General features: G+C 42.3%; 1 protein-coding gene across 6 annotated transcripts in view; it reads right to left on the bottom strand.

The window, feature by feature from the left end:
- CRHR2 (corticotropin releasing hormone receptor 2) overlaps positions 1-21,399 on the bottom strand; it is a 158,010-nt gene that overhangs the window by 37,573 nt on the left and 99,038 nt on the right. For all 6 annotated transcript variants that reach the window (XM_084509367.1, XM_084509365.1, XM_084509366.1 and 3 more), the window contains 3 exons: positions 13,300-13,417; positions 8,105-8,258; positions 4,211-4,271 (listed from right to left, as the gene is read on the bottom strand). In XM_084509367.1, coding sequence (XP_084365493.1) covers positions 4,211-4,271; positions 8,105-8,258; positions 13,300-13,417 — 333 coding nt within the window. The remainder of the gene's footprint in view (positions 1-4,210; positions 4,272-8,104; positions 8,259-13,299; positions 13,418-21,399) is intronic.

Raw genomic sequence — 21,399 nt, 5'->3', positions numbered from 1 at the left:
AACTGATCAAATTGAGACCTTAGCTGGCATATTGCAAACATTCTGCTTGTCATCTTAACTCTAACTTTAAATCCAATATAAGCCCTTATTCCACAGTAAAATCTGTACTACACATCTCTTTATAACCAAAAGAGAGAAATCTGAAACACTTAAAATTACTTGGTGCATCAGAATTTAATTTCAGCTTTGTGTTACATGTAAAAGCCACTTTTCTCTCTCTCTCTTTTTTTTTTTCTTTCTCTTCTTTACCTCTGGAAGAATAAACAAACACTCTGTAAATATTGAAGAGGAAAATTTATGAAGACAGTTCTTATTAAACTCAGATATATAAACACACTTCTATTGGATAGGGCTAATTAATATTCTCCACGGTTCTGTGATGGTTCTTCATATAGCAAAAAACAACATTGGTTTTATCATTATTGTTAATTAGACCTTACTAATGTTCTTCTCCTTACCAGTGGTCCACCAATGAAATTGTTACAATAATATCTCTTAATCATTTTGTTTTGTTTTGTTTTCCTTTTTTTACTGACTCATTGTCAGATTTTGCTAAAAACCTGTTAAATCCCAGACAGGGTGTTTGCCACAGTACCAATTATATTGGCCTCACTATGCAAAACACTTCTTCATACTTATAATAAGTATAAAAAAGGGAAAAAAAAAAAAAAAGAAGCTCATTGAAGCATTTCCTTAACATTCTTCTTGTGCATTACTTTGAGCCTTTAAGCTACTATGAGCTACACATAGCATGAACCTCCAAACAATTTATGTTATAGCTCAAATGCATACTCAGATAAAGAAGTTCTGAATTATGGGCTGCCCACTGGAGTATCTGAACAGTCTTGAAGGTTGTAGGCAAGCACAGGTTTTGCATTGGTGTCCTGTTTGCTAGTTCAAGGGGAGTAAAACAGTTTCTCCAGAGGTTAGGATAAATGGAGCATTAGCCAGGATGGTCAGTCTGTTTCACAGAACAGTTGAGGTTGGCAGGGATCTCTGGGGATTGTTTAGTCCAACACCCCTTGCTCAAAGCAGAGCCAACAGGAGCAAGTTGCAGATAACTATGTTCATTTGTTTTTTTGAGTATCTACAAGGATGAAGACTCCACGACTTCCCTGGGCTATCTGTTCCAATGTTCAACCACCCTCACAAAAAAGAAAAAAAAGTGTTTCCTTATGTTCAGATGGCAAATCATGTGTTTCCATTTGTGCCTTTGCATCTTGTCCTGTCAGTGGGCACCACTGGTTTTATCTTCTCCACACCCTGCTATCAGATATTTATAAACATTGGTGTGACACCCCTCTTCCCCCTCCAGGATAAAGAGTCCCAGCTCTTTCAGCCTCTCCTGGCATGAGAGATGATGAATTATCTTGGCAGCAATTATTTCTCGAAGCTGGGAATTACTTTTCTCTCTGTCTGTATTTGTACACAGTTATGCACTCAAGTTAAAGGCATGATTTCTATATTATCCAAAGCACAGGGAAAGGATTATGTAAATGTCACAAAGTTTATTCCAAACTCTCCCAATGGCTAATTGGAGAGGAGAAGAGACAATACCTAAGTTAAATACACACAATCTCACATAATGCACATGTACCGCACATACGTTTAGTGCTTTAGTTTGACTGCTCAGCTTTAGTCTGACAGAATCTGCCCCTTTCCTCAGACCAGGAGGCAGTAGGAAGAGGCTATCTGAAGTATCATGTGCTTTAATGCTTGAGAAGATGACTGAATATTCATGATAACTGACAGGCCCTCAGCAAGCAATTCATTTCTAGTTTTGCTTCAGTTCATTTACTTCACTGAGTCTCCCCTGCATATGCCATTACTACAAACATGAAAAGCAGAGTTCATTTAATAGCCCTTGTCTTATAGCTTTATGCCCTTACCAGCTCTTCATTTACAGGAGCTCTGCCTGTCTGTCTGTGTGGTGTGTGTTAGATCAAAGGAATGGCACTGTGGAAGTGTCCAGTCTCAGTTTCTCAAGCAGGGTGATGAAGTACATGAATCCTGGCCCCACCGCTGACACTAAGCAAGGATAACACTAAGGCTCCAGGCCATTACACCCCACACAACAGTGGGCAGAAGCCGAAAGGACTTTCTATTTTACACAGTAGGCTTGGAGCTGCTGTGCTGTACAATGAAGATGTGTGCGAATGTTTCACTTCATGCCAAGCATCAGCATAAATGTGAAAACATCCCAAGACATTAGGTTTAGTTGTCTGGGTCGACCAAAAGTAACCTGCAACCTCCCCTATCAGCAAGCCCTTTAGCCAAATGATGTACGTTAGTATGTGAAAATTTGCCCATGACATGAATTTAAAAACTCAAGCTCCATTTCATAATCCACCCAAGGCAGAGAGGTTGATCCTAGAGACTCAACAAGAGCAGCCTATATACCACAGAACATTCTGCATAGAAATAGAATCACTTTGTTTTTCTTGCCATGCTGACAGTATTTTTCATCCTTCTTTCTTTTGTAAGGCTATATTGTGCAGGACCTATATAATGGCTGTATAAACATGTCATATCTTTCTTCATATCTAAGATACATCAAAGTGAGGTTCTTTAACATTCATGTTGCAGGCATAGAGATGATCTTGAAAGGAGGAACTGGTACAGGTGATGCACTAGTTTCTCTATACATCTGCCTTGCATGTACGATCGCAGATGTTGTGGCATATTATCAGGGGCTTGCCCTTATTTATTTTGTGAGTGATGAGCAGTCCTTCAAAAATGATGTGTCCAAACCTTAGTGTTCAACTCAGTCACTCAGAACAAGAAAGTTTAATCAGCATTGCTGCTATTAAAGCATGTGGTATTTTGCCTCTCTGTTTTAAGGTACTAGTTCTACAGTTGAAAGTTCTAGCTTCAGCACAATGAGACAGCTGCCATGCTGCCCTTGCTTGTTCAAGAAAGGAACTTGACCATGAAGCAGACACAAAATGTTGCAATCCTTTACCCACACAGAAAAAAAATGTTTGTGAGCATGGAAACTAGGGAAATCTGGTCATCTGAGGTTACCTCCCAGGGCTGCTTGACTTGGACACCCAAAAAACAGGCTCCAGTTAAACTTTTATTTGCCATTTTGGAACTACAACATGGATTCTCCTGTGTGATTGCTGTAGGCTGGGATTGGGCCTCACTAAACATTTCTGTCAGTTGAAGGGTGTCTGGATGACTGCCATTATGTGCAACTCCTGGGAATTAGATTATCACCTTCAAAGTCACCACTGAAGCTATAGAAAAGATTAGTCAAGGGTTCAAAAGTTAGTGGGGAGAAAAGAATAAGAACTTAGCAGTGCATAACAGAATTCCTCCCATACAGTGTAGATGCCCATAACTCAGCCAGTAATCCTGTCCATCTCCTCTAGAGTCAGGAGAGAGAAATAGTGCATGTAAATTTAATTCATCCAACCTGCTTCAAACATCTTCTTCCAGATGAGATGAAATACACCCCAGACTGCATTTACTGTTTTGATTGATCACCACTAATCATAACAGACCATAGATTAGTGCAGATGCAGACACCTATGAGGTAGATACTTACATTTAATCATATGTGCTACAGACAGAGAGAGAGATAGACAGTGTGGTCATATGAATACCAGATTCATGGAGGAAAGAATTTTTTAAGATTAGAGAAGTGAGCTGTAACAGCCAGTACACATTGATCCAAACACCAGTTGCAAAGTACAAGCTGAACTATACCTGACCAGTATCAATGTTTGTGGGAAAAAAACAAAACAACACAGATGCCTGCTTATCTCCAATATTTTTCAATTTCATGCACTTACTGCTTCCACTTGGAAGAGACAGAAACAGAAATGCAAAAATTTCAACTGTAAGACAACTCTTGGCAGGCTGAAACTGAATTCTGCACACCCAGAAGGCTAAATCCTTTAGCACTCAACTGTAATTTTCACCAAGGTCTTATTCAAGCAGAACTCCCATTGAAGGAGATTAATCTGACTATAAATCATGTACAAAGATATCATATGAAAACTTTAGAATTTGACAAAGGAGATTTGGGAATATATTGATACTTTCAGGAGTTGACTCAAATAGTGTTCTGAAATTTGAGGTCATTTGGGTTTAGATGACCTTTTCTCTTTCCAATCAGCCTAATTTCTAAATTACTAGTTCAGCTTATAGCCATTTCCTAATTTATTTAGAGAGCCACATAAACACAAATGTTAACATCACTTACTGTTCATTTTCATAATATAATTTGCCAATGGCCCAGGCAATGATGATTGGGCAAGGAATACCTGCAACAACAGCAAAAAAATTAATCAGTTAATCCATTTATGTATCGATGATACAATATTAGATATATCTCTGTTTAGATAGAGGTTTGTAATGAGGATAGAAGAGTCTTTCTTAATGCACTGGAAGACTCAAAATACAAGTGGTCCTATCTTGGTATACTTGAGACACTGCAATTGCTAAAACCTCTCCTTGTATTAAATTAAATAATCTCATCAAGAAAAAACTTAGGACTAATAAAACAAGTTAATAAAATCATTAACAAGTGTAACGGTGTGTATCATATATACCTATTTTTCTATGCATGTGATCAGAAAAGTTCTGGCTAGCTTATAGGCAATTCTGTCCCCTTTTCATTTTCCTGCCTTTGACATGGCAAAACCTTATAGACAGCATTTGGAGGTGGGCATTGTTTAGATTTTTATTTCCCTGGCTGCAAGAAGATTGTAAATTTATTGGGTTCTTTAAATGAAGCCAGTTTTCAACATCTTCAACAACTTTTTCAGTTAAGTCTTGAACCTGTGAAACAGGATGATGAGAATCTCTTGATATCTCTTAAACTCTTGATCTCTTGTTGCATTAGGTGAGTTGTATCTGTACACCTAATGTCCCTGCAGTGCCATGTCCTCTGCTTTCTAATTCTATTGTTATATGAGTCTCATGTCTGCAGCTTTAGCCTTGTTTTGCTTGTTTTGTATTAGGCCTCCAGAGTTCAGCCAGTTTCAAGGGGATGAGCATTTTTCTGGAGAAGGATATTCGAGGTGAGGAAGAGTAAGTGGAGCTGGCCTTTTTGCATGGATCTCCTGGGGGAAGACATGACCATTTTCACACATGCATTTCCCAGGCAGTCTGGACAGATGCCAAAATTGGAAGAGGAGGAATTTCCATCTCCATTTCCCTTTTCCCTTTAACCTGTCACCTCAGCCAAAAAACAAACAAGAAAATAAGCTTCTCCAGCTCCATCCCTCATTCCAGCCTCCAGTTTCACATCCCTTTAAAACCAACGTTACTCCAAGGTGAATGCCCAGATTCAGTGACCCTCACTGGAACCTGCTTCCTTCCCACTGGAAGCAACATGACTTAAGCCCTCTTGTAGGAGTGAGCCTGGCCAGGTATCTAATGCTGCCTTTGCTAGGGATGAACAGACAAAATGCAGCCACATCCTTTCTCCTGGGATAACATTTTAATTCTCCTGGTGAAGGGAAGACCAGGGAACTGAGAATGAGGGTGATAAAAGATCAAGTGTATGGGAAGCCAAAGCAGAGCTCGAAAGCACCTAAAAGGCTGAGAGGAAAGGTATATTCAGCACATGGCAATCCTGAGACCCAGAGGGCCCTGGGGGAGATAGGGAAGGAAAATACCATAGACCAAACCTGTCGGGGGTCTGTGAGAGCTGTATGAGGAGCTGGTTTTCTAGTTTTGTGACAGAATTAAAAATATTAAAATAAATAAATAAATAAATAAATGAATAAATACACCACATACATGTTTTCTTACATTTTCTGTCTTCTTTTTCTTATAGCTCCCCTTTCTTCCCATTTGATTTTGTTCTGATTGACATATTTTGTTTTAAAGACTGTTTTTTCTGTTAGAACTGCAATTCAATTACTTCTGCTCAATTATGAGAGGCATTTCTGAACACAGTGCCATTCTACTTTCAGAAAAGACAATATTTGTGACTTCTTTTCCACATTTTTTTTTTTCAACAGAAAAGAATTGCCAAATTCACTAGTTCTGCTTGGCTCCCTATTTTGTATTCACCAAACAAGCTACCTGCACAGGGCTTGCCTTGCCAAACCCCTTGAGGCTCAGTTCAAGTCATGGATAGGTTGCTTGGTAAGGAACCATGAAGGCACCCAGTCCAATCTACTGCTCAAAGAGGAACTGTTGACAACACTAGCCACCTCAACCATGGCTTAATCTTGCTCAATTTCCAGTATCTCCAAGGTCAGAAATTCCACAGCCTTTCTGAGTCATTTGTTGCAGTGTTGCATTACCATTTTGGCATTTTTTTTTTCTTAATGCCCAGCTGGAACCTCCCAGTTTGCGGCCATTACCCTTTTTTATAATATATGCTATCACCAAGAAGAATTTGGCTCCATCATCTTTCTAATTAGACACCAATTTTTTCTTGGAATCTAATAGGCCCTCCTCGCTCCCTTTGCCTCCTCTTGACTAGATTAACAAATTCAGTTCCTTCAGCCTCACTTCATAGCTCATGTCATCTAGACCCCTGATCATATTGGCCACCTTCTACTGGATAACTTCCATTTTTTCCACATGCCTTCTAACCTAACAGACCCCAAAGTGACCACTGTATTCCAAGAGCTGCTTTATCAAAGCTGAATACAAAGAATTAGTAACTTCCCTCAGTCTTCTGGCAACAATCCTAGTGTAGCCCAATGTGTTTTTTACTATATTCACGATGGGAGGGCACTGGTGGCTTATAACCTGCCTGCATCTACTATAAGCCCCAGGTCCTTTTCAGCAGGACTGCTACTCTGACAGTTGGCTCCCAGCCTGAACTGATGTACCAACCTATATTGATGCACCTAGAGAGAAGGAGCAGCCCTTGCCCTGGCCCAGGCTCACACAGTAGAGGTGAGATAACAGAGTAATGAGCTCTATTTCTGTCTTCGAGCAGCCATAAATATAGTACAAAGACAACATATGATCCTTTGTTGAGGGCTGTTTTCCAGGAACAAACCCTTCAGAAGTTCAAACAACAGCTGTAAGACTGGACTGGCAGATAATTAGGCTTTTCTTCCAATCAGCTCCTCACTTAGAATTATTTTTTCTGTCTCTTGAGACTGAGTGGTCCACAGGACATGGACTGTGTCTTTTTGTTTCATGCCATCTGGAGCAGCAGTGCATATGGGGCTGTGATCAGCGCTTTACTGATCAAAGTGAAAGGGGCATGGTATGGACTGCTGTGTTCCCAAAGTGCTGAGCCTGGGAATTATTTTTTCAACTGTAACACAAGGTACCCAAAGATCTAAGTGATGAAAATAAATCCAGATCCAGCCTATTACCTTTATGTTGTCACCACAGTGAAGAACTATACATGTTCTCAGGTATAAAGTTAGGTATGTCAGATTTCACCACAGTAGGATTTTTCAAGTTTTTTCTTGCTGCTGTTGTTTTTATCACTTTAATGCCAGGCATTAAGCATATTGGGTTTACGTGGCAAGGTTTTGGTAGTGGGGGACGGCAGGGGTAACCTCGATGAGAAGAATCCAGCAACTGCCCCATATTAGATAAGGACCAGTTTCAGCTGGCTCCAAAGGGATGCACTGCTGGCCAGAGCCAAGTCAGTAAGTGAAGTTGTTTGCACCTCTCGGAGAGCAGATTTAAGGAAGGGAAAAAACTGCTGAGCAACAGCAGTGGGAGAGAGGAATGTCAAATGTGAGAGAAGCAGCCCTGCAACTCCCAAGGTGAGTGCAGCAGGAGGGCAGGAGGTGCTCCAGGCACACAGCACAAGTTCCCCTGCAGCCTGTGAAGGGAGAAGCCCCTGGTGGAGCAGGCTGTCCCCCTGCAGCCCATGGGTCCCACATGGAGCAGATCTCCACGCTGCAGCCCCCCCGTGGGTGGAGGAGCCCCCGGTGGAGCAGGTGGATGTGGCCTGGAGGAGGCTGCGGCCCATGGAGAGCCCCCGCAGGAGCAGGCCCCGGGCTGGAGCTGCAGCCAGTGGAGAGGAGCCCACACAGGACCACATGAGAGTTGTTGTGGTGGAGCTCAGCTGCCCAGCTGAGTAAAACCACCAGAGTCCATTTTGGCACCCAAATGTTACACCACTACACCATGTAACACCATTATGAATGCACAAGACACTTACACCATCCTATGAAGAGAAAGACCCATTTCCGCAGCTTATCTGTGGAGTAGGTCATCACTATAGCTGTATGTAAGTAGCAGCCTTCCACAAACATCCAGAAGAAGTTGGTCACCACAAAATAATTGTAGACAGTGGTAATACACCGACACCAGGGCTGGAAAAAAAAAAAAAAGGAACATTTTAAAACCATGGTGAGACCACTTCAAAAACTCTTTCTTGCTATTCCCTTAAAAAACAATGATAAAAGTAAGTCAAAGAATGTATATTTATACTCGGTACTCGGAATCAAAATATCTTAGGTGCTGTCAGGAGCTCACAGCTGTATCTGTGACTTTCTGCTGTGGCTTGGGTTTGACGACAACATGCTGGATTCCCTCCATCTGAACGTGTCTGGAAAGTTAACATGCCTTAAGGCATGTCCACACCAGCAGTCTGCAAGCAGTTAAAGAAGCATTTGTGTGGAATGAAGACAAAAGGCGACGTGCCGCCTGACTGTAGGTGATCTTTCTGAGAGGTACAGCTGTAGCCTAAGGTAATTTCCAAAGATGACATAAGAGTCTAAGCAACTTTTAGGCAGTATAACCCACCTGCTGAGCAGTTTGAAGAAAATCTAAGATAATAGTTAATGTCACAGTCTTGCTTCATTTCCACTGAAGGGAAGTGTAGTGGGTTTACGTGGCAAGGTTTTGGTAGCAGGGAGCCATAGGGGTGGTTTCTGTGAGAAAGATCTAGAAGCTGCCCCATGTTTGGGAAGGGCCCCATTGTTTTCCAGATCCGAGCCAATAAGTGATGTTGTTTTGCGCCTCTGTGAGAGCATATTTAAGACAGGGAAAAAACGCTGCGCCACACAGCAGCCGGGAGAGTCAAGGGAGTGAGAGAACAGCCTTGCACCAAGGTCAGTGTAGAAGGAGGGGGAGAGGTGCTCCAGGCGCTGGAGCAGAAGTCCCCTGTGGCCTGTGGTGAGGACCATGGTGAAGCAGGATGTCCCCCTGCAGCCCATGGAGTACCACGGTGGAGCAGGGTTCCACGCTGCAGCCCGTGGAGGAGACCACGGTGGAGCAGGTGGCCCTGCACCGACGGAGGCTGCCGCCTGTGGAAGACCCCTGCCGGAGCAGATTCTGGGCCGGACCTGTAGCCCGTGGAGAGGAGCCCACGCAGGAGCAGGTGATCTGGCAGGAGCTGCTGCCCGTAGGGGAGCCAGGTTGGAGCAGTTTTCTCCTGAGGGATGGACCCCGTGGTACGGACCCATATCTGGAGCAGTTCTGGAAGAGCTGCTGCCTGTGGGAAGCCCACGCCGGATCAGTTCATCAAGGACTGCATCCCGTGGGTGGGACCCCACAGCACAGGGGACGAGAGTGACCGAGAAGGAGCGGCAGAGAAGAAGTGCTGTAGACTGATCATAACCCCCATTCCCCCGTTCCCCTGCGCCGCTCGGGGGGAGGAGGTGGAAGAGGGTGGATGGGGGGGAAGGTGCTTTTGGTTTGCTTTTTTTTCTTTGTTTTCTCACTTCTCTCGCTTGTTAGTAATAGGCAATAAATCTTACTATCTCCTTATGCCGAGTCTGTTTTGCCCGTTACAATAATTATTGCGTGATTTTCTCGTCCTTATCTCAATCCTTGAGCCCTTTTCACATATTTTCTCCCCATTCCTCTTTGAGGAGGGGGAGTGAGAGAGCGGCTGTGGTGGAGCTTGGCTGCCCACTAGAGCGGAACCACGACAGGAAGGAGCACCACTAACATTTTAGAAAAAGATATTTTACGTTAAAGCTATGCTTTTATCAACTACCTCATCCCCTCTACTCCTGCCATTTGTACTTTAGTCCGTCAGTCACATCACTGCACGCATCACCTCTGAATTTTGCCACAACGTCAAGAAGAATTTTTAGTCGGCCTCAATGTATCAGTAAAGGAAGCTTCTATGGCTGTGCAGTGAGACCACAGCTGTGGAATAGACAATTAACTATGGAGAGGCAGATGGTAACATCACATCAATAAATCAGAAGTAACCGCTGATGGTAATTTCCATAGCACTACACGCAGAAGTCTGGGAAAATTTCCTCCTGACCAAGCAGGCATTCAGTGTATTCCCTGAAGCATGACATTAATTACCTATGTTAGCTGGTAGCATTGATGTCATTTTTGGTCTTACCATTCTCCAGCCTTTTAATTAACTCTGCTAAAGTATTTGAAACTTTTGACCCTCAGTTAATTTCATTTTGGACTTCATATGCATGAGGTATTGATGATCTCTAGGCAGTCAACAGAGCAGCAGATGCACTATGAAACCCAGCAGAATTCTGTGGACTAAGAATTTATTGGACAAGAAACACGTTTACAAAATGGTAGCACATTCACAAGTGATCACTTCTGTTTATTGAACTGCAATAAACAGAAAACAAAAACAAAAACAAAAACAAACAAACAAAACACCAAACTTTTGGATATGTTAAAACTTTAATTTCTGTGTGATTTCATCAAGATTTGAAATTTAGTTTGCCTTGATCCTTAAAATAGGATTTAAAAACAAATCAAGAAAGCAGAAGATGAACCACTGTGTCTTCAAAATTTTGTTTAAACCAATTACAAATCACTTTTTTTTTTTTTTTTTTTCTCTTTTTGGCCTGAACAAAGCAAAACAAAAATACAATCCCCCTCTCTCCTATATTTTGCTAATATAAAAAAAATATATATTTTGACTCCACTTTTGACTAACGGGTAAGACCAGGTTTCCTAAGGCACTGAGTCTCATATTTGATTTTGCTTTCTAAGAAGGTATGAGCATGAATTAAACCTTTCCCTGTGGCCTCAGTCTCATGTAAATTCTCCAATACAATGCCTACACTTTTGTTCCACTCTTTCCCTCGGCTGTAACACTTACGCAATTTTTCTTCTCTCCACAGCTGCCCATTTTCATAAAAAAAAATAAATGTAAAAACTAATTATATCTGAGCCTGTTGTTCCTCTGTCATAACTGAGTGAAATTGGCCAGTGGGTTGTGATGGCACTGGGACACGTAGAGACAAATACACATGAAGGTGGTGAGGTCTCCCTCTGCATTGTTTCCATAGGAAACCAGAACAAAATGAATTTGAGCAACTCATTTCCCTTTGGAACTGTGGATTTATTATTATTGAATAATAAACCCAATTAGCAGAACTCATTAATTTATACCATTTCATTTATTTGACTGAGGATACCTGGTCCCCACATGCATCCACCATTAGGCTCTAGACATCTTCAGCATTTCCCCTTGATTTATTAACATCAGTACTATAACTTCATGCAAATTTTTTTTCATGTTGAGTCCTTTATGTTTCTGTAACTGCATTATTTAATCTTTGCTGATTAGCCCAGAAGAGATCATACAATTAGCCAGTGTAAATTATGCTGCCCCCATTGATTTTGGAGGTGCCGTTTTGATTCTGCCTTACACCACAGTAAGAACATTAACATTATCAGTAAGCTTATAAAAAGCACTTTCCCAAAAAAGACTGCAGTGTTTTACAGAGAAAAGGTGAGTAACGGAAAACTGAGGCATGTGAGGATCTATCCTTGTATTTGCAAGTTTATATTTTCTTTAGCACTTTGTGGTCTCATTTTAAGAAGCATTTGAGTGTCTGAGTACAACTGATTATTCCTAAATAACTGTAAAAATCTGCATTAAGGTTTACAATATTGTCATGAGAGAAAAGAATGCAGCATAAAACTATCAACAACAAAGCTGATATACCACCATCTTCTGTAGCCTGAAAATGTCAGAAACACAGACGAAGCAAACAATGAATTAACATAAGCTACATCTTAAAGGAGCAGCTACTTGAATAATAATACAGTTATACAGATGTGTCAAAAAACTTAGAATCTGAGGCTGCTTTGTTTTTATCTAGGTACTGATGGCTTTTCTATTCCTTTTTCCAAAATGTGGGATTAAAGTCCAGATGCCAAATTTGACATTTGAAAAGTTAACCAGGGATAACAAGTACCCAGCTGACTAAAATAAACGGATATCCAGGCTCCTGGGGTGGATTTCAATTTCTAGAGGAGCAGTTCCTCCAAGAGTAGAGCCACATTGCCTGGTATCAGCTATGGATCCAGCTTGTGCTCTTATAGGCACTTTACGCCACCTGCCTTCCAAAAAAGAAAGAATATGAAGGGTGTGTTCATGTATGTGTGCATAGCACACTGGCAGTTTTTTTATTATGGAGATAACTATCAAGGGACAGCCCTAAAAAGAGGGTACTCCACAATAAGAATATTACAATGGGAGTAAGAACAGTAAAAAGATCTCTAAAGGGACTATCAAAAAGAATGATGCCTCAAGGAAAAGTAGAATTATTCCTCAGGAAAATTGAACACAAATATTTTTATTTTGGAGTAGATATTTTTAATCAATTCCAAAACCATTTCTTTTATGTGGACCTGCCCTGTTCTTTGAACTGGTTCTAACTCTGTCGCCAAGGGCTCAGTCCTCCACAAGGGATCAAGAAAAGGAGCAGAAAGAGTGCAGAGTAAGCAGCAGGAGCTGGAGTGAAAAGGTTATGTCCCTGGCAGAAGGATGCCTCCTCTAACAGGCAGATGCTGCTGTATGCAGCCCACCCATCTCACAGCACTCCTCAACAGCAGGTCTGGCATAGTGAAGATGGCATTAGCAGAAAAACGGAATTTTGTAAAAAAAAGCACAAAGATATAAAGGAGCAAAAATTCTGCTGTTTCAGGTCCTGTTCCTTATTTATTTATTTATTTATTTATTCATTCATTCTTGAGAGTCCCACAGGCTCCAGACAGCAAGGTGCCCACTGTCATCAGGCAAAGAAGCTGACTGAGTGCCAGAACAGCCATCTCAGGTATTTCTGTACCCTGGTCATAGAGGTAAAGTTCTCTGGAACTAATACTTTTCACACACAAGTGCAATCACTGCAAGATGCACTGATAAAAAATATTTGAGAACCACCAAATATAGTGTCTTGCACTATACTGTGTCTTGAAGAATAAACATTTGGAAAGTATCAATGGTCAACGAAGATAGAAGATTTTTTGGGGGCAGACTATAACTTTAAAAAAGTTGATATTCAGGAATGAGGAAATAAATGAAAATTTAGCATTTTTTTAATTATTTAAAATTAGTTATTTGAGCTAATTCAGCATCCCAGCCACCCCAAAGCGCATGACAGAGACACACAACCTCCAAACACTTACTTCATTGCTTTCATGTATGTTGTGGTCTATCATTTGAAGCAAAAACCACATCACATTTCTCAGGATGAATGTGGTGATTAAATTCCAGTGGATAATATTCCGCAGGCATCTGATACTCCTAAACAAGGAAATACATGTAAATCATCATGTACAGTGAATATATACACATGCACGTTAGTAAGTATATAAAATAAACAAGCTAATTCTGTTCACTTTCCAAGTTCCTCACAGTTTATCCCCATCCATTACTTGTTTCACACAACAAAACCGGAGATTATTTTGCCCAGTGATCAGCAGTAATGGTCTATGAGGCTGTCTGAAGCATACCTTTACCAGCAAGCATAGCTGGGTCAGGTCCCATTCTCTGGCTCTCAGCGTAAATGGCACAGCCAGTGCCAAAGCCAAAACTTGGACTTTGCAGTGTAGTCACAATGCAAATAAATGGTGTAAACACAAAACAGCAGCAGATGGCAAAATTTGTGCTGCTTGCTATATACCTTTCTCCCAGAAACCATAGTGTAACTTTTGCAAAGTTGCGCCAGTTTGTTTTGATAACATGAGGAGCTCCCTTTGACAGAATCAATTCAAGCAAGTGAAATTGGAAGGACTAGAAAGACCCAATTGACCAAATGGTCATTTCATCCTTGGATATCATTGTTGACCTCCCCAGTCCCATCAGCTCTATTACAATGCTCAATAGAAGTGATAAGCCCCTAAACAGCAAGGATGTGCTGGAATTTGTTGCATTGTTCACAGAAGGTTTGGTGACAAATATCCTGGAGTAGTGAAACTGAAATACTTTTTTTTTTTTTTTTTTTTTTTGTGTTTCTCTCTCTCTCCAGTGACTCAAACAGACCAACCCATGTGTAGTTCAAAGTTTTCAGACCCATTACAGCAATAGGAGAGTTCAGGCTGCCTGGTGCCAGTCCCGTGCTCAGTCAGCTGCACCAGGCTTTCTAGAACAATGTATTCTCACTCAGCAGAAAATAATAGTGTCTATTTTTCCTCTTTTGTTATCCCTCTTCCAGAATGGATGTAAAATATGAGCATGATGTAAAATAGTACCTACAATGATTTGGGGCACAGTGCCATAAAATAAAAGATGGGACATCTTAAATGCTGCTTGATACTGAAAGTGGCTCAGTACCATGCCAGCAACTGGAAGCATCACTGAAGCTAGACAGAAAGTTACTCGTGGCAGAATCTGTCATCTGAGACGCGATCATTTGTCTTCCCATTCTTTGTGAAACTGTAAAGGAAGGCAAGTGCCAACTTGCAGTTCTGCAGTTGCAGAGTTTTTAGTTAACCGATCTTTTCTTAGCTAGACAAAAAATTCTCCAGCTACTAAAATCACTTTCGTAGGGACATTTCCTGGGGTCATCAGATTCTCCATTTGGTGTATTCTCCAGGATTCTCCATTTGGTGTATCGGTTTCCCTGCTTGTAAAGGAAGCTGTCAGACAACATGGGACACTGTGGTATTTTCAGACCTGCTGAACTCTAACTGGCAATTCCTCACCCCAGTGACAGCAAAAATTCATTAAAAAAGAGAAATCACAATCCAGCAACCAACTTTGTCACTGCCTCAGGTCTTTTGCATGACAAACAAGCCAGCCTTCCCACCAAAAAACACCGTTTTGCTGTCACAAAACCCTCACTGCATGTTTTCCAGGACCCAATTAGTCAGCCTAAGGGCCAGAAGCCATTCTGTTGTGTTCTTCAGCCTCACAATTCTCTCCAAGATTTCTCAGCAACCCACAAATCGCAAATGGAAAACCTCCCACATGTGAGATGCTGCAAGTTACAGAACGATGCTCAGAGGTATAACCCTACTAAGTCAATGTCAAAACAGCTTCTGAGTTTAACAACTCAGGCTCCAGGTATAAAATCGTTTTGGAGCCTCAATGACTCATGACTGGAGTCGATTCAGAAAACAAATCTCCAGCTGCTGACATCCATTCCCTTTTATACAGGCTACAAAACCAAAAAAGTGTTGTTCTCAATATAACCTGTGCTACTGAGGGATAGGACAGAAACATCTCACTTCTTTGAAAATTTCACTTCTAACAAAAGATCTCGATCTTTTCATGGTTAGGCTTTCAAAGAAAATGGGAAACCAACATCTGCTGCCTTTCATGTTGAACCCCAGGAACCCACTTTGAAAGATGGTAGTAAGGTCTGTTCTCCACTGATCATTTTGCACACAAATGTCCTGCAGCTGCCGTTCACCTAGATGTTTTATTCACTTCCACTGGGTTAAGGACAGGCAGATTAAGGAAGGAGTTTGAAACACTGCTTCTGGGGGGAGAGGAAGGCAAGGGACTACAGACTGAGGAAATTAAGGTCAAATTGTGGAGCTGCTCACATGAAATTAATTGCTTTTGGGAGCTCTAACAGCAAAACAGATCTAGCGCACTTTGCCACCTGAATGTGTTTTTTTGAAAAGAAGATAAATAAGTTGAAAAAAAAATTATACTCACTGAATGTCTCTGGCTAGATGTAGTTCAATCACCCCATATGCTAGAACTAAATCTGGCTGGAGAAAACCTGATTCCCACAAAGCATACAGCATGGCAATAGACTGGCCACAGAAGAAAACTGGATTGAACTAAAAGTTTTAGACCTTTTCCTTGACTCCCTAAAAAGAGCTTTTCCTGCTAGTAGGATCCTACTGATCAAAATTCTCCTGCATTAGAACCCCAGCATCTACTGGGCTTGTGATCTTTGTCCTCCTTCCTACCTCCTGGTTCACACTGTTTTGTCTTCCTTGCCTGTCTCTCTGCACCTAGCCATAGGCTTTTGTTTGGGCTGCAAGGTGCTTAGGATAGAGGCCAACTTTTAATGATGTCTGTTCAGCACTGAGAGCAAGAGTGTCTGGTCTGCTTTGGGAACTCCCAGACTTTACAGGCAATTATGAAGATCAAAAGTCCTTGTTTTCAAAAAAACTGATGTACTGAGGGCAGATGTGCTCCTGGTGTGAAGTTAAGTAAAGATTAAATGTTGTCAACAGCTAGAATCTACCAACACGAGGCTTAAAGGCTTAATGCTTGTCCCACCACCTTTACCAAAAGGCATATTTTGATATCAGCTTTTCTATCAGCAGCCCTATATCATAGCCTCATTCCCCTTCTCACACTCCGTATGTGGCACAGATGCTAAGCAGATGCTCTGACCTGCTTAAAAGGTTCTTGTATTTGAGGTTAATGGAGTAAGGTGAAAAATCCTGTAGAGAAAGAATTTTGCTTTTCCAGCTGCAGGCCCTCCCCAGTCACATTCCCCACCACTTTGATGCCTTGGGGAAGCAGTACCAACAGATCATTGGCAGGAATTGCTTTTGTGATGTCTGGACCACTCTGCCAATGTAAATGAAGGCAGGATTTGAGTGTATGACAGTACACTCAGGCTGAGACACAGAATCGTAGAATGACAGAATGCTTTGGGTTGGCAGGAACCCCAAAGCCCACCCAGTGCCACCCCCTGCCATGGGCAGGGACCCCTCCCACCAGCCCAGGCTGCCCCCAGCCCCATCCAGCCTGCCCTTGGGCACTGCCAGGGATGGGGCAGCCACAGCTCCTCTGGGCAGCCTGGAACAGGGCCTCACCGCCCTCACAGTGAAGGATTTCTTCCTTATATCTGATCTAGACCCTTTTTTATGTTAAATCCTTTTAAAGCACAGAGTTTCTCAATGGTTGAGAAGTGAGGTTAACCGAGGCACAGAATGGTTTTAATCTTTTTTTTTTTTTCTTTCTTTCTTTTTTTTTTCCTTTTTTGTTTGTTTGTTTGTTTGGAGAGAGCTCAAAGAACATGGTTTCTGCTTGCTACTGTCTCCTAGCTACTACTAGCACAGAAATCACAGTAGCACTAATAAAATTCATAGCCAAGGGTGCGTAAAGCATGAGAGAGAACTGTCAGATACCTGCTGGGTAGGGAGAAACAGCAGGGTTAATGCAGCGTGTGCAGGCTGCAGGGCACAGCAGTGGAGAACTATAGCTAAGCCAATTGATATAACGAGGAAAAAAACTCCTGCCAGCCACCTGAGAAAGTTTCTCTCATTTGCAGGCACTGTTAGTGGATGCTAGCATGGTTATTTAGTATGGATAAAGCATCTGGAGGGATGCTGACTGAGGTGAGGGTCCCCAGAGCTCACCCTGTACATAAAATTTTGTCTGTAGAGTCAACATTTCACCCCAGACTCCTATCTAAGGCTGAGGTGAATAGGGAATGAAGGATGTGCCCCAAACTGGGCAAAAAAAATGACTAAGTAATAGGAGACCTGCCATGCATCTGTTTGGTGGAAGGACAAAGCTGACCTTTTCATACTTACTCATCTCAGAGCCTAGCGAAGAAACTCACTTTACTCACAGGAGTCTGTCCTCCACAGGTATTTTCTTGACCATTGGTAGTTAGAAGTTGGCTTAAATCTATAAGCCTTAAATTAAATTGAAATACTCCTGCTATTTCATAAAAATGACCTGTATTTGAAAGCTGAAAGTCATCACAGTCTGCTGTGACACTGGGCTCCAAAACTTCTTTCTCTGTGGTTATTTATTGCCTTCAGTTTGTGAAATGAAAAAAAAACAGTCTATGCTCCAGAAACAGCAGTTACTGCCTTCACAGGCAGCACTGAAAAGGAATTCACATCCTCACATTGCAAATGGGGGGAGGTGGGGTTTGAAACACATCAGGCCCTGTTAGAAGTTAGGGAATTGAGGTGGAGTCAGAGGAGCTCAAAGCAAATGGCATGGATGCATCTCCTCACAACTCAAAGGCTAAGAAATTTGGGGTTATTCAATGCTATATAATGGCATTTAGAACATAAGGAAAAAGCAAGGACAGACAGCAGAGAGCTGCTTTGTCGGGGGGGGGGGCAAATGGTCACATGAGGGGGAAGAAATGGGCCATGAGGGGACTGGGCATGGAACTGCTACTTGAGCCACAATTATACCATTTCTAGGATGAAGTTGTGAATTAAAGAGCCATTTAAAGTCCCCTAGATTATAATATTGGGTGACAGAGGGTTTCATCTTCATCTTCATGACGGGTAACATCATTACTGCGACTTCTGCTTGTTTCACAACCCTTGTGGAGAGAGTTGTGCAAGTGTGGCCTAGCGGCCCAGAACAGCAGCACAAGGTGCCATCCCCAAGAGCCTGGGGACTGGCACATCACAAGGAGGACACCATGGACTGAGGCTGTGGGTTTCCATTAAAGTTCCTCTTCAGATAAAGAGTGTTGTTCAAGGCCTTGGCTGGACTCTTATCCTAACTCCTCCCTGGTGCATGGGTCCCAGAATAGAAGAAAGGGGTTGCAGCAATTCACCCAGAACAGACTTAGGGATTCAGGCCAAAACACAAAGCTGTGAGAACTTGGATATTCAGTCAGAGCATGAGCCACGTAGAGTGTGGTGATAAGTTAAAGACAGTTTGGGAAGCACGGAAAACAGGGGAGGTAGGGTGTTAGCAGCTCCTTGTTTATGCTACAGTAGTGATGGAATGAAGAGCCCATAAACTGTTATTAATTGCAAAATAATAATAATAATAATAAAAAGTTTCTCTCTCTTCGTTGGTCTTCTCTGTTTGCCTGTCCCCTCCCAAGGACTAGATGAGGAGGCATTTCCTCACAGCTACATTCCCTCTTGTCCCTTGGGAGCTGCAGGGAGCAGAGCTAGAAAGAGCCTGGAAGCAGGCAGCAGGACACTGCTCGTCCCATGGGAGGCATGGTCGTGGTGTGTCTCTTGCAGCTGTGCAGTTCCTGCAGCAATTTCACTTCTGATGGTGCCTGAAGGCAGACTCTGGCCCTGAAACATCCCCCAAAATTCAGGAAGTAGTGCCAGACCAGCCCAAATGGGCAGCGGGTGTTAGGCGGAGTGAGTGAGCAGGCAGAAGGAACTGGAAAAGGAGAAAAAAGATGGACTTGTGCTTTCTGACTTGGACAGAGAGAAGTACTGGAAGAATGACAGGGCTCCCCATGATAATAACCAACGCGTTGCCCCGCATTGAGTGATCTTCAGACAACTGCAAGAGGCAAGAACTTCTGCTGCCTGACAGTCCTGCTGCATCGCCACGTCTGCTGCTTTGGGCTGTGGTGTTCTTGAGTCTGCCAGGCAGAGCTTGGCCAAGAGAAATCCCATTGGAGCTGTGTGCCTCAAGGGGAACGATGCAAAGCTCTTGGATAAAATAGTGTAGCAAGAGATAGCGCATTTTCACACTGAGTTACGAAATAACTTGCTGTATATTTGCAGGAATTTGGGAACCAGAGCCAGGTAGGATGATCTGGTAGCAGCCTCCCACTCCCTGCACACACACAGCCCTGTAAAAGCACAGCTTCAGCCCTACAGTGGGAGGTCAGACACAAAGAAGCAATTATGGTGAGAGCAAACGTACTTCTCGTTGGCCCTCCTAATTAGTAAATCAAAAACCAGGTGTACGGTGGGAAATTACACATAATAACCCTTTATTTGATTTGAGAACAGACCATGTTTCAAGCCGAAACGTCATTCTCTGCCTTGATATCACACCACTGGCATCCTGAACGGCTTGCTATCAGGACCAGGCTCCCATGCCAGGAACAATAGCGTTAGATGAAAATAAAACAGAATTCTCCTGCAGTTGGCTGCAGCCTGTGTCAGAGGTGGGCAGAAAGAGTTCCTGATTGTTCGCAGAGAAAGCACGCTCTGCTAATTATTTCAGTCAAATGACCTTAATTGCACGGTTGGGTATAGAAGGCAGAGAAATAGAAAATCCATTCTTTTGACTTGGGAAGTGCTGAGAGCTGGAAAGGCAGGGAACTTGATCAACTCTTTCTGTACAGGTGGTCTCACTGACTCAGAGAAATGGAGAATTTCTCTGAGAAATTCTCCATTTCTCTGAGTCAGTGAGACCACCTGTATTTCTCAGAGAAATTCTCCATTTCACTCAGAAATGGAGATTTACAAAAGGGTTTCTAAAATAACGCTGGTGAAACTCAAAGTAGCCCTTCTGTTGATTCATGTTTTTAATTCTTACTCTATCCATACAGTGGTATTTTTTTCCTCTGGGATGTGCAGAGCTACTATTTTCTGATTCAAAGCATGACACAAATAATTAACATTAGCAATCATCATAATGTGCCAGCATGGCTGAAAGCTAGCTGAATTAGTAGAATCATCTGCACAGAAATAATTGCAAATGATAACTTTATTAAAGAAGCTTGGAAACCTTCTATTAATTCATGTAGTATTCCATTAATAATGATGTTCAATTAAGACTGCTGTCTCAAAGTCTGTCTGAAAACAGCTGGCAGGAGAAATCTGAGAGCTCTTTGCTGGAGTCCATCCCATGACTACTGGGAAGGAAAATCATGGAAAATACTTAAAAATATATAGTCTTTAGTCTTTTCTAGGGCAAGCAAAGCCTATGGACAATCCATAAGTGGCATGGAATGGGAAGACTACCGAACTCCAAGCTATTTCTCAGGCTGTGTGTCTGTCATGGGCTATTTGTTTTCATCCACATGGAGGCCTCCCCTTAGGTCCTCATGGTGTCCCCTGTGTGCTCGTGTTCAAGCAGTGCATATATTCTGGTACTCTTAATGCTTACAGACAGAGAAAGCAGCTGGAGAGGCTAGCAGGGAAAACGAGCTTCTTGGTGGCAGTCGCATAGAGGAATAAAAGCATTTCCACATGAAACACAAGGGACAGTTGCAAGGGAAGAGTGAAAGCCATGAAGAGAGTAACAGCATTATTTGAGGGCAGAGGTGAAATGCTCAGGCGAAGAGAAGCAGCAGCTTCCATGAGTGCTTAGGATGTGCACACACACCAATAACAAACCCATTGTGGAGCCATCTCTGATCCACCGAGCCTTTTCTAAAACTTGTTTCTCCTGCCTTCAGGCCATTTATTCATCAGTTATCAGTCCTGACAGTGGAGGGCTGAACATTTTCTACGAAAAGTGGCCGTTGCAGCTGGATTGCACAAATTCCTGTTAGGGCTTAAGTAGCCAGACAGAGAGCTGATGCAGGTTTATCTGGCTTACAGCTGCTGTTTGAGAAATATAACAGTGCACAGTGGTGTGGATAAAGCAAGAGGAGTGAAGTTTAAGGCACTGATGCTGCTGTTCACAAT

This window comes from Aythya ferina (genome assembly GCF_964211825.1).
Source record: "Aythya ferina genome assembly, chromosome: 2".
NCBI classification, from domain to species: domain Eukaryota; kingdom Metazoa; phylum Chordata; class Aves; order Anseriformes; family Anatidae; genus Aythya; species Aythya ferina.
This window is presented reverse-complemented; position numbering and strand designations above follow the sequence as displayed.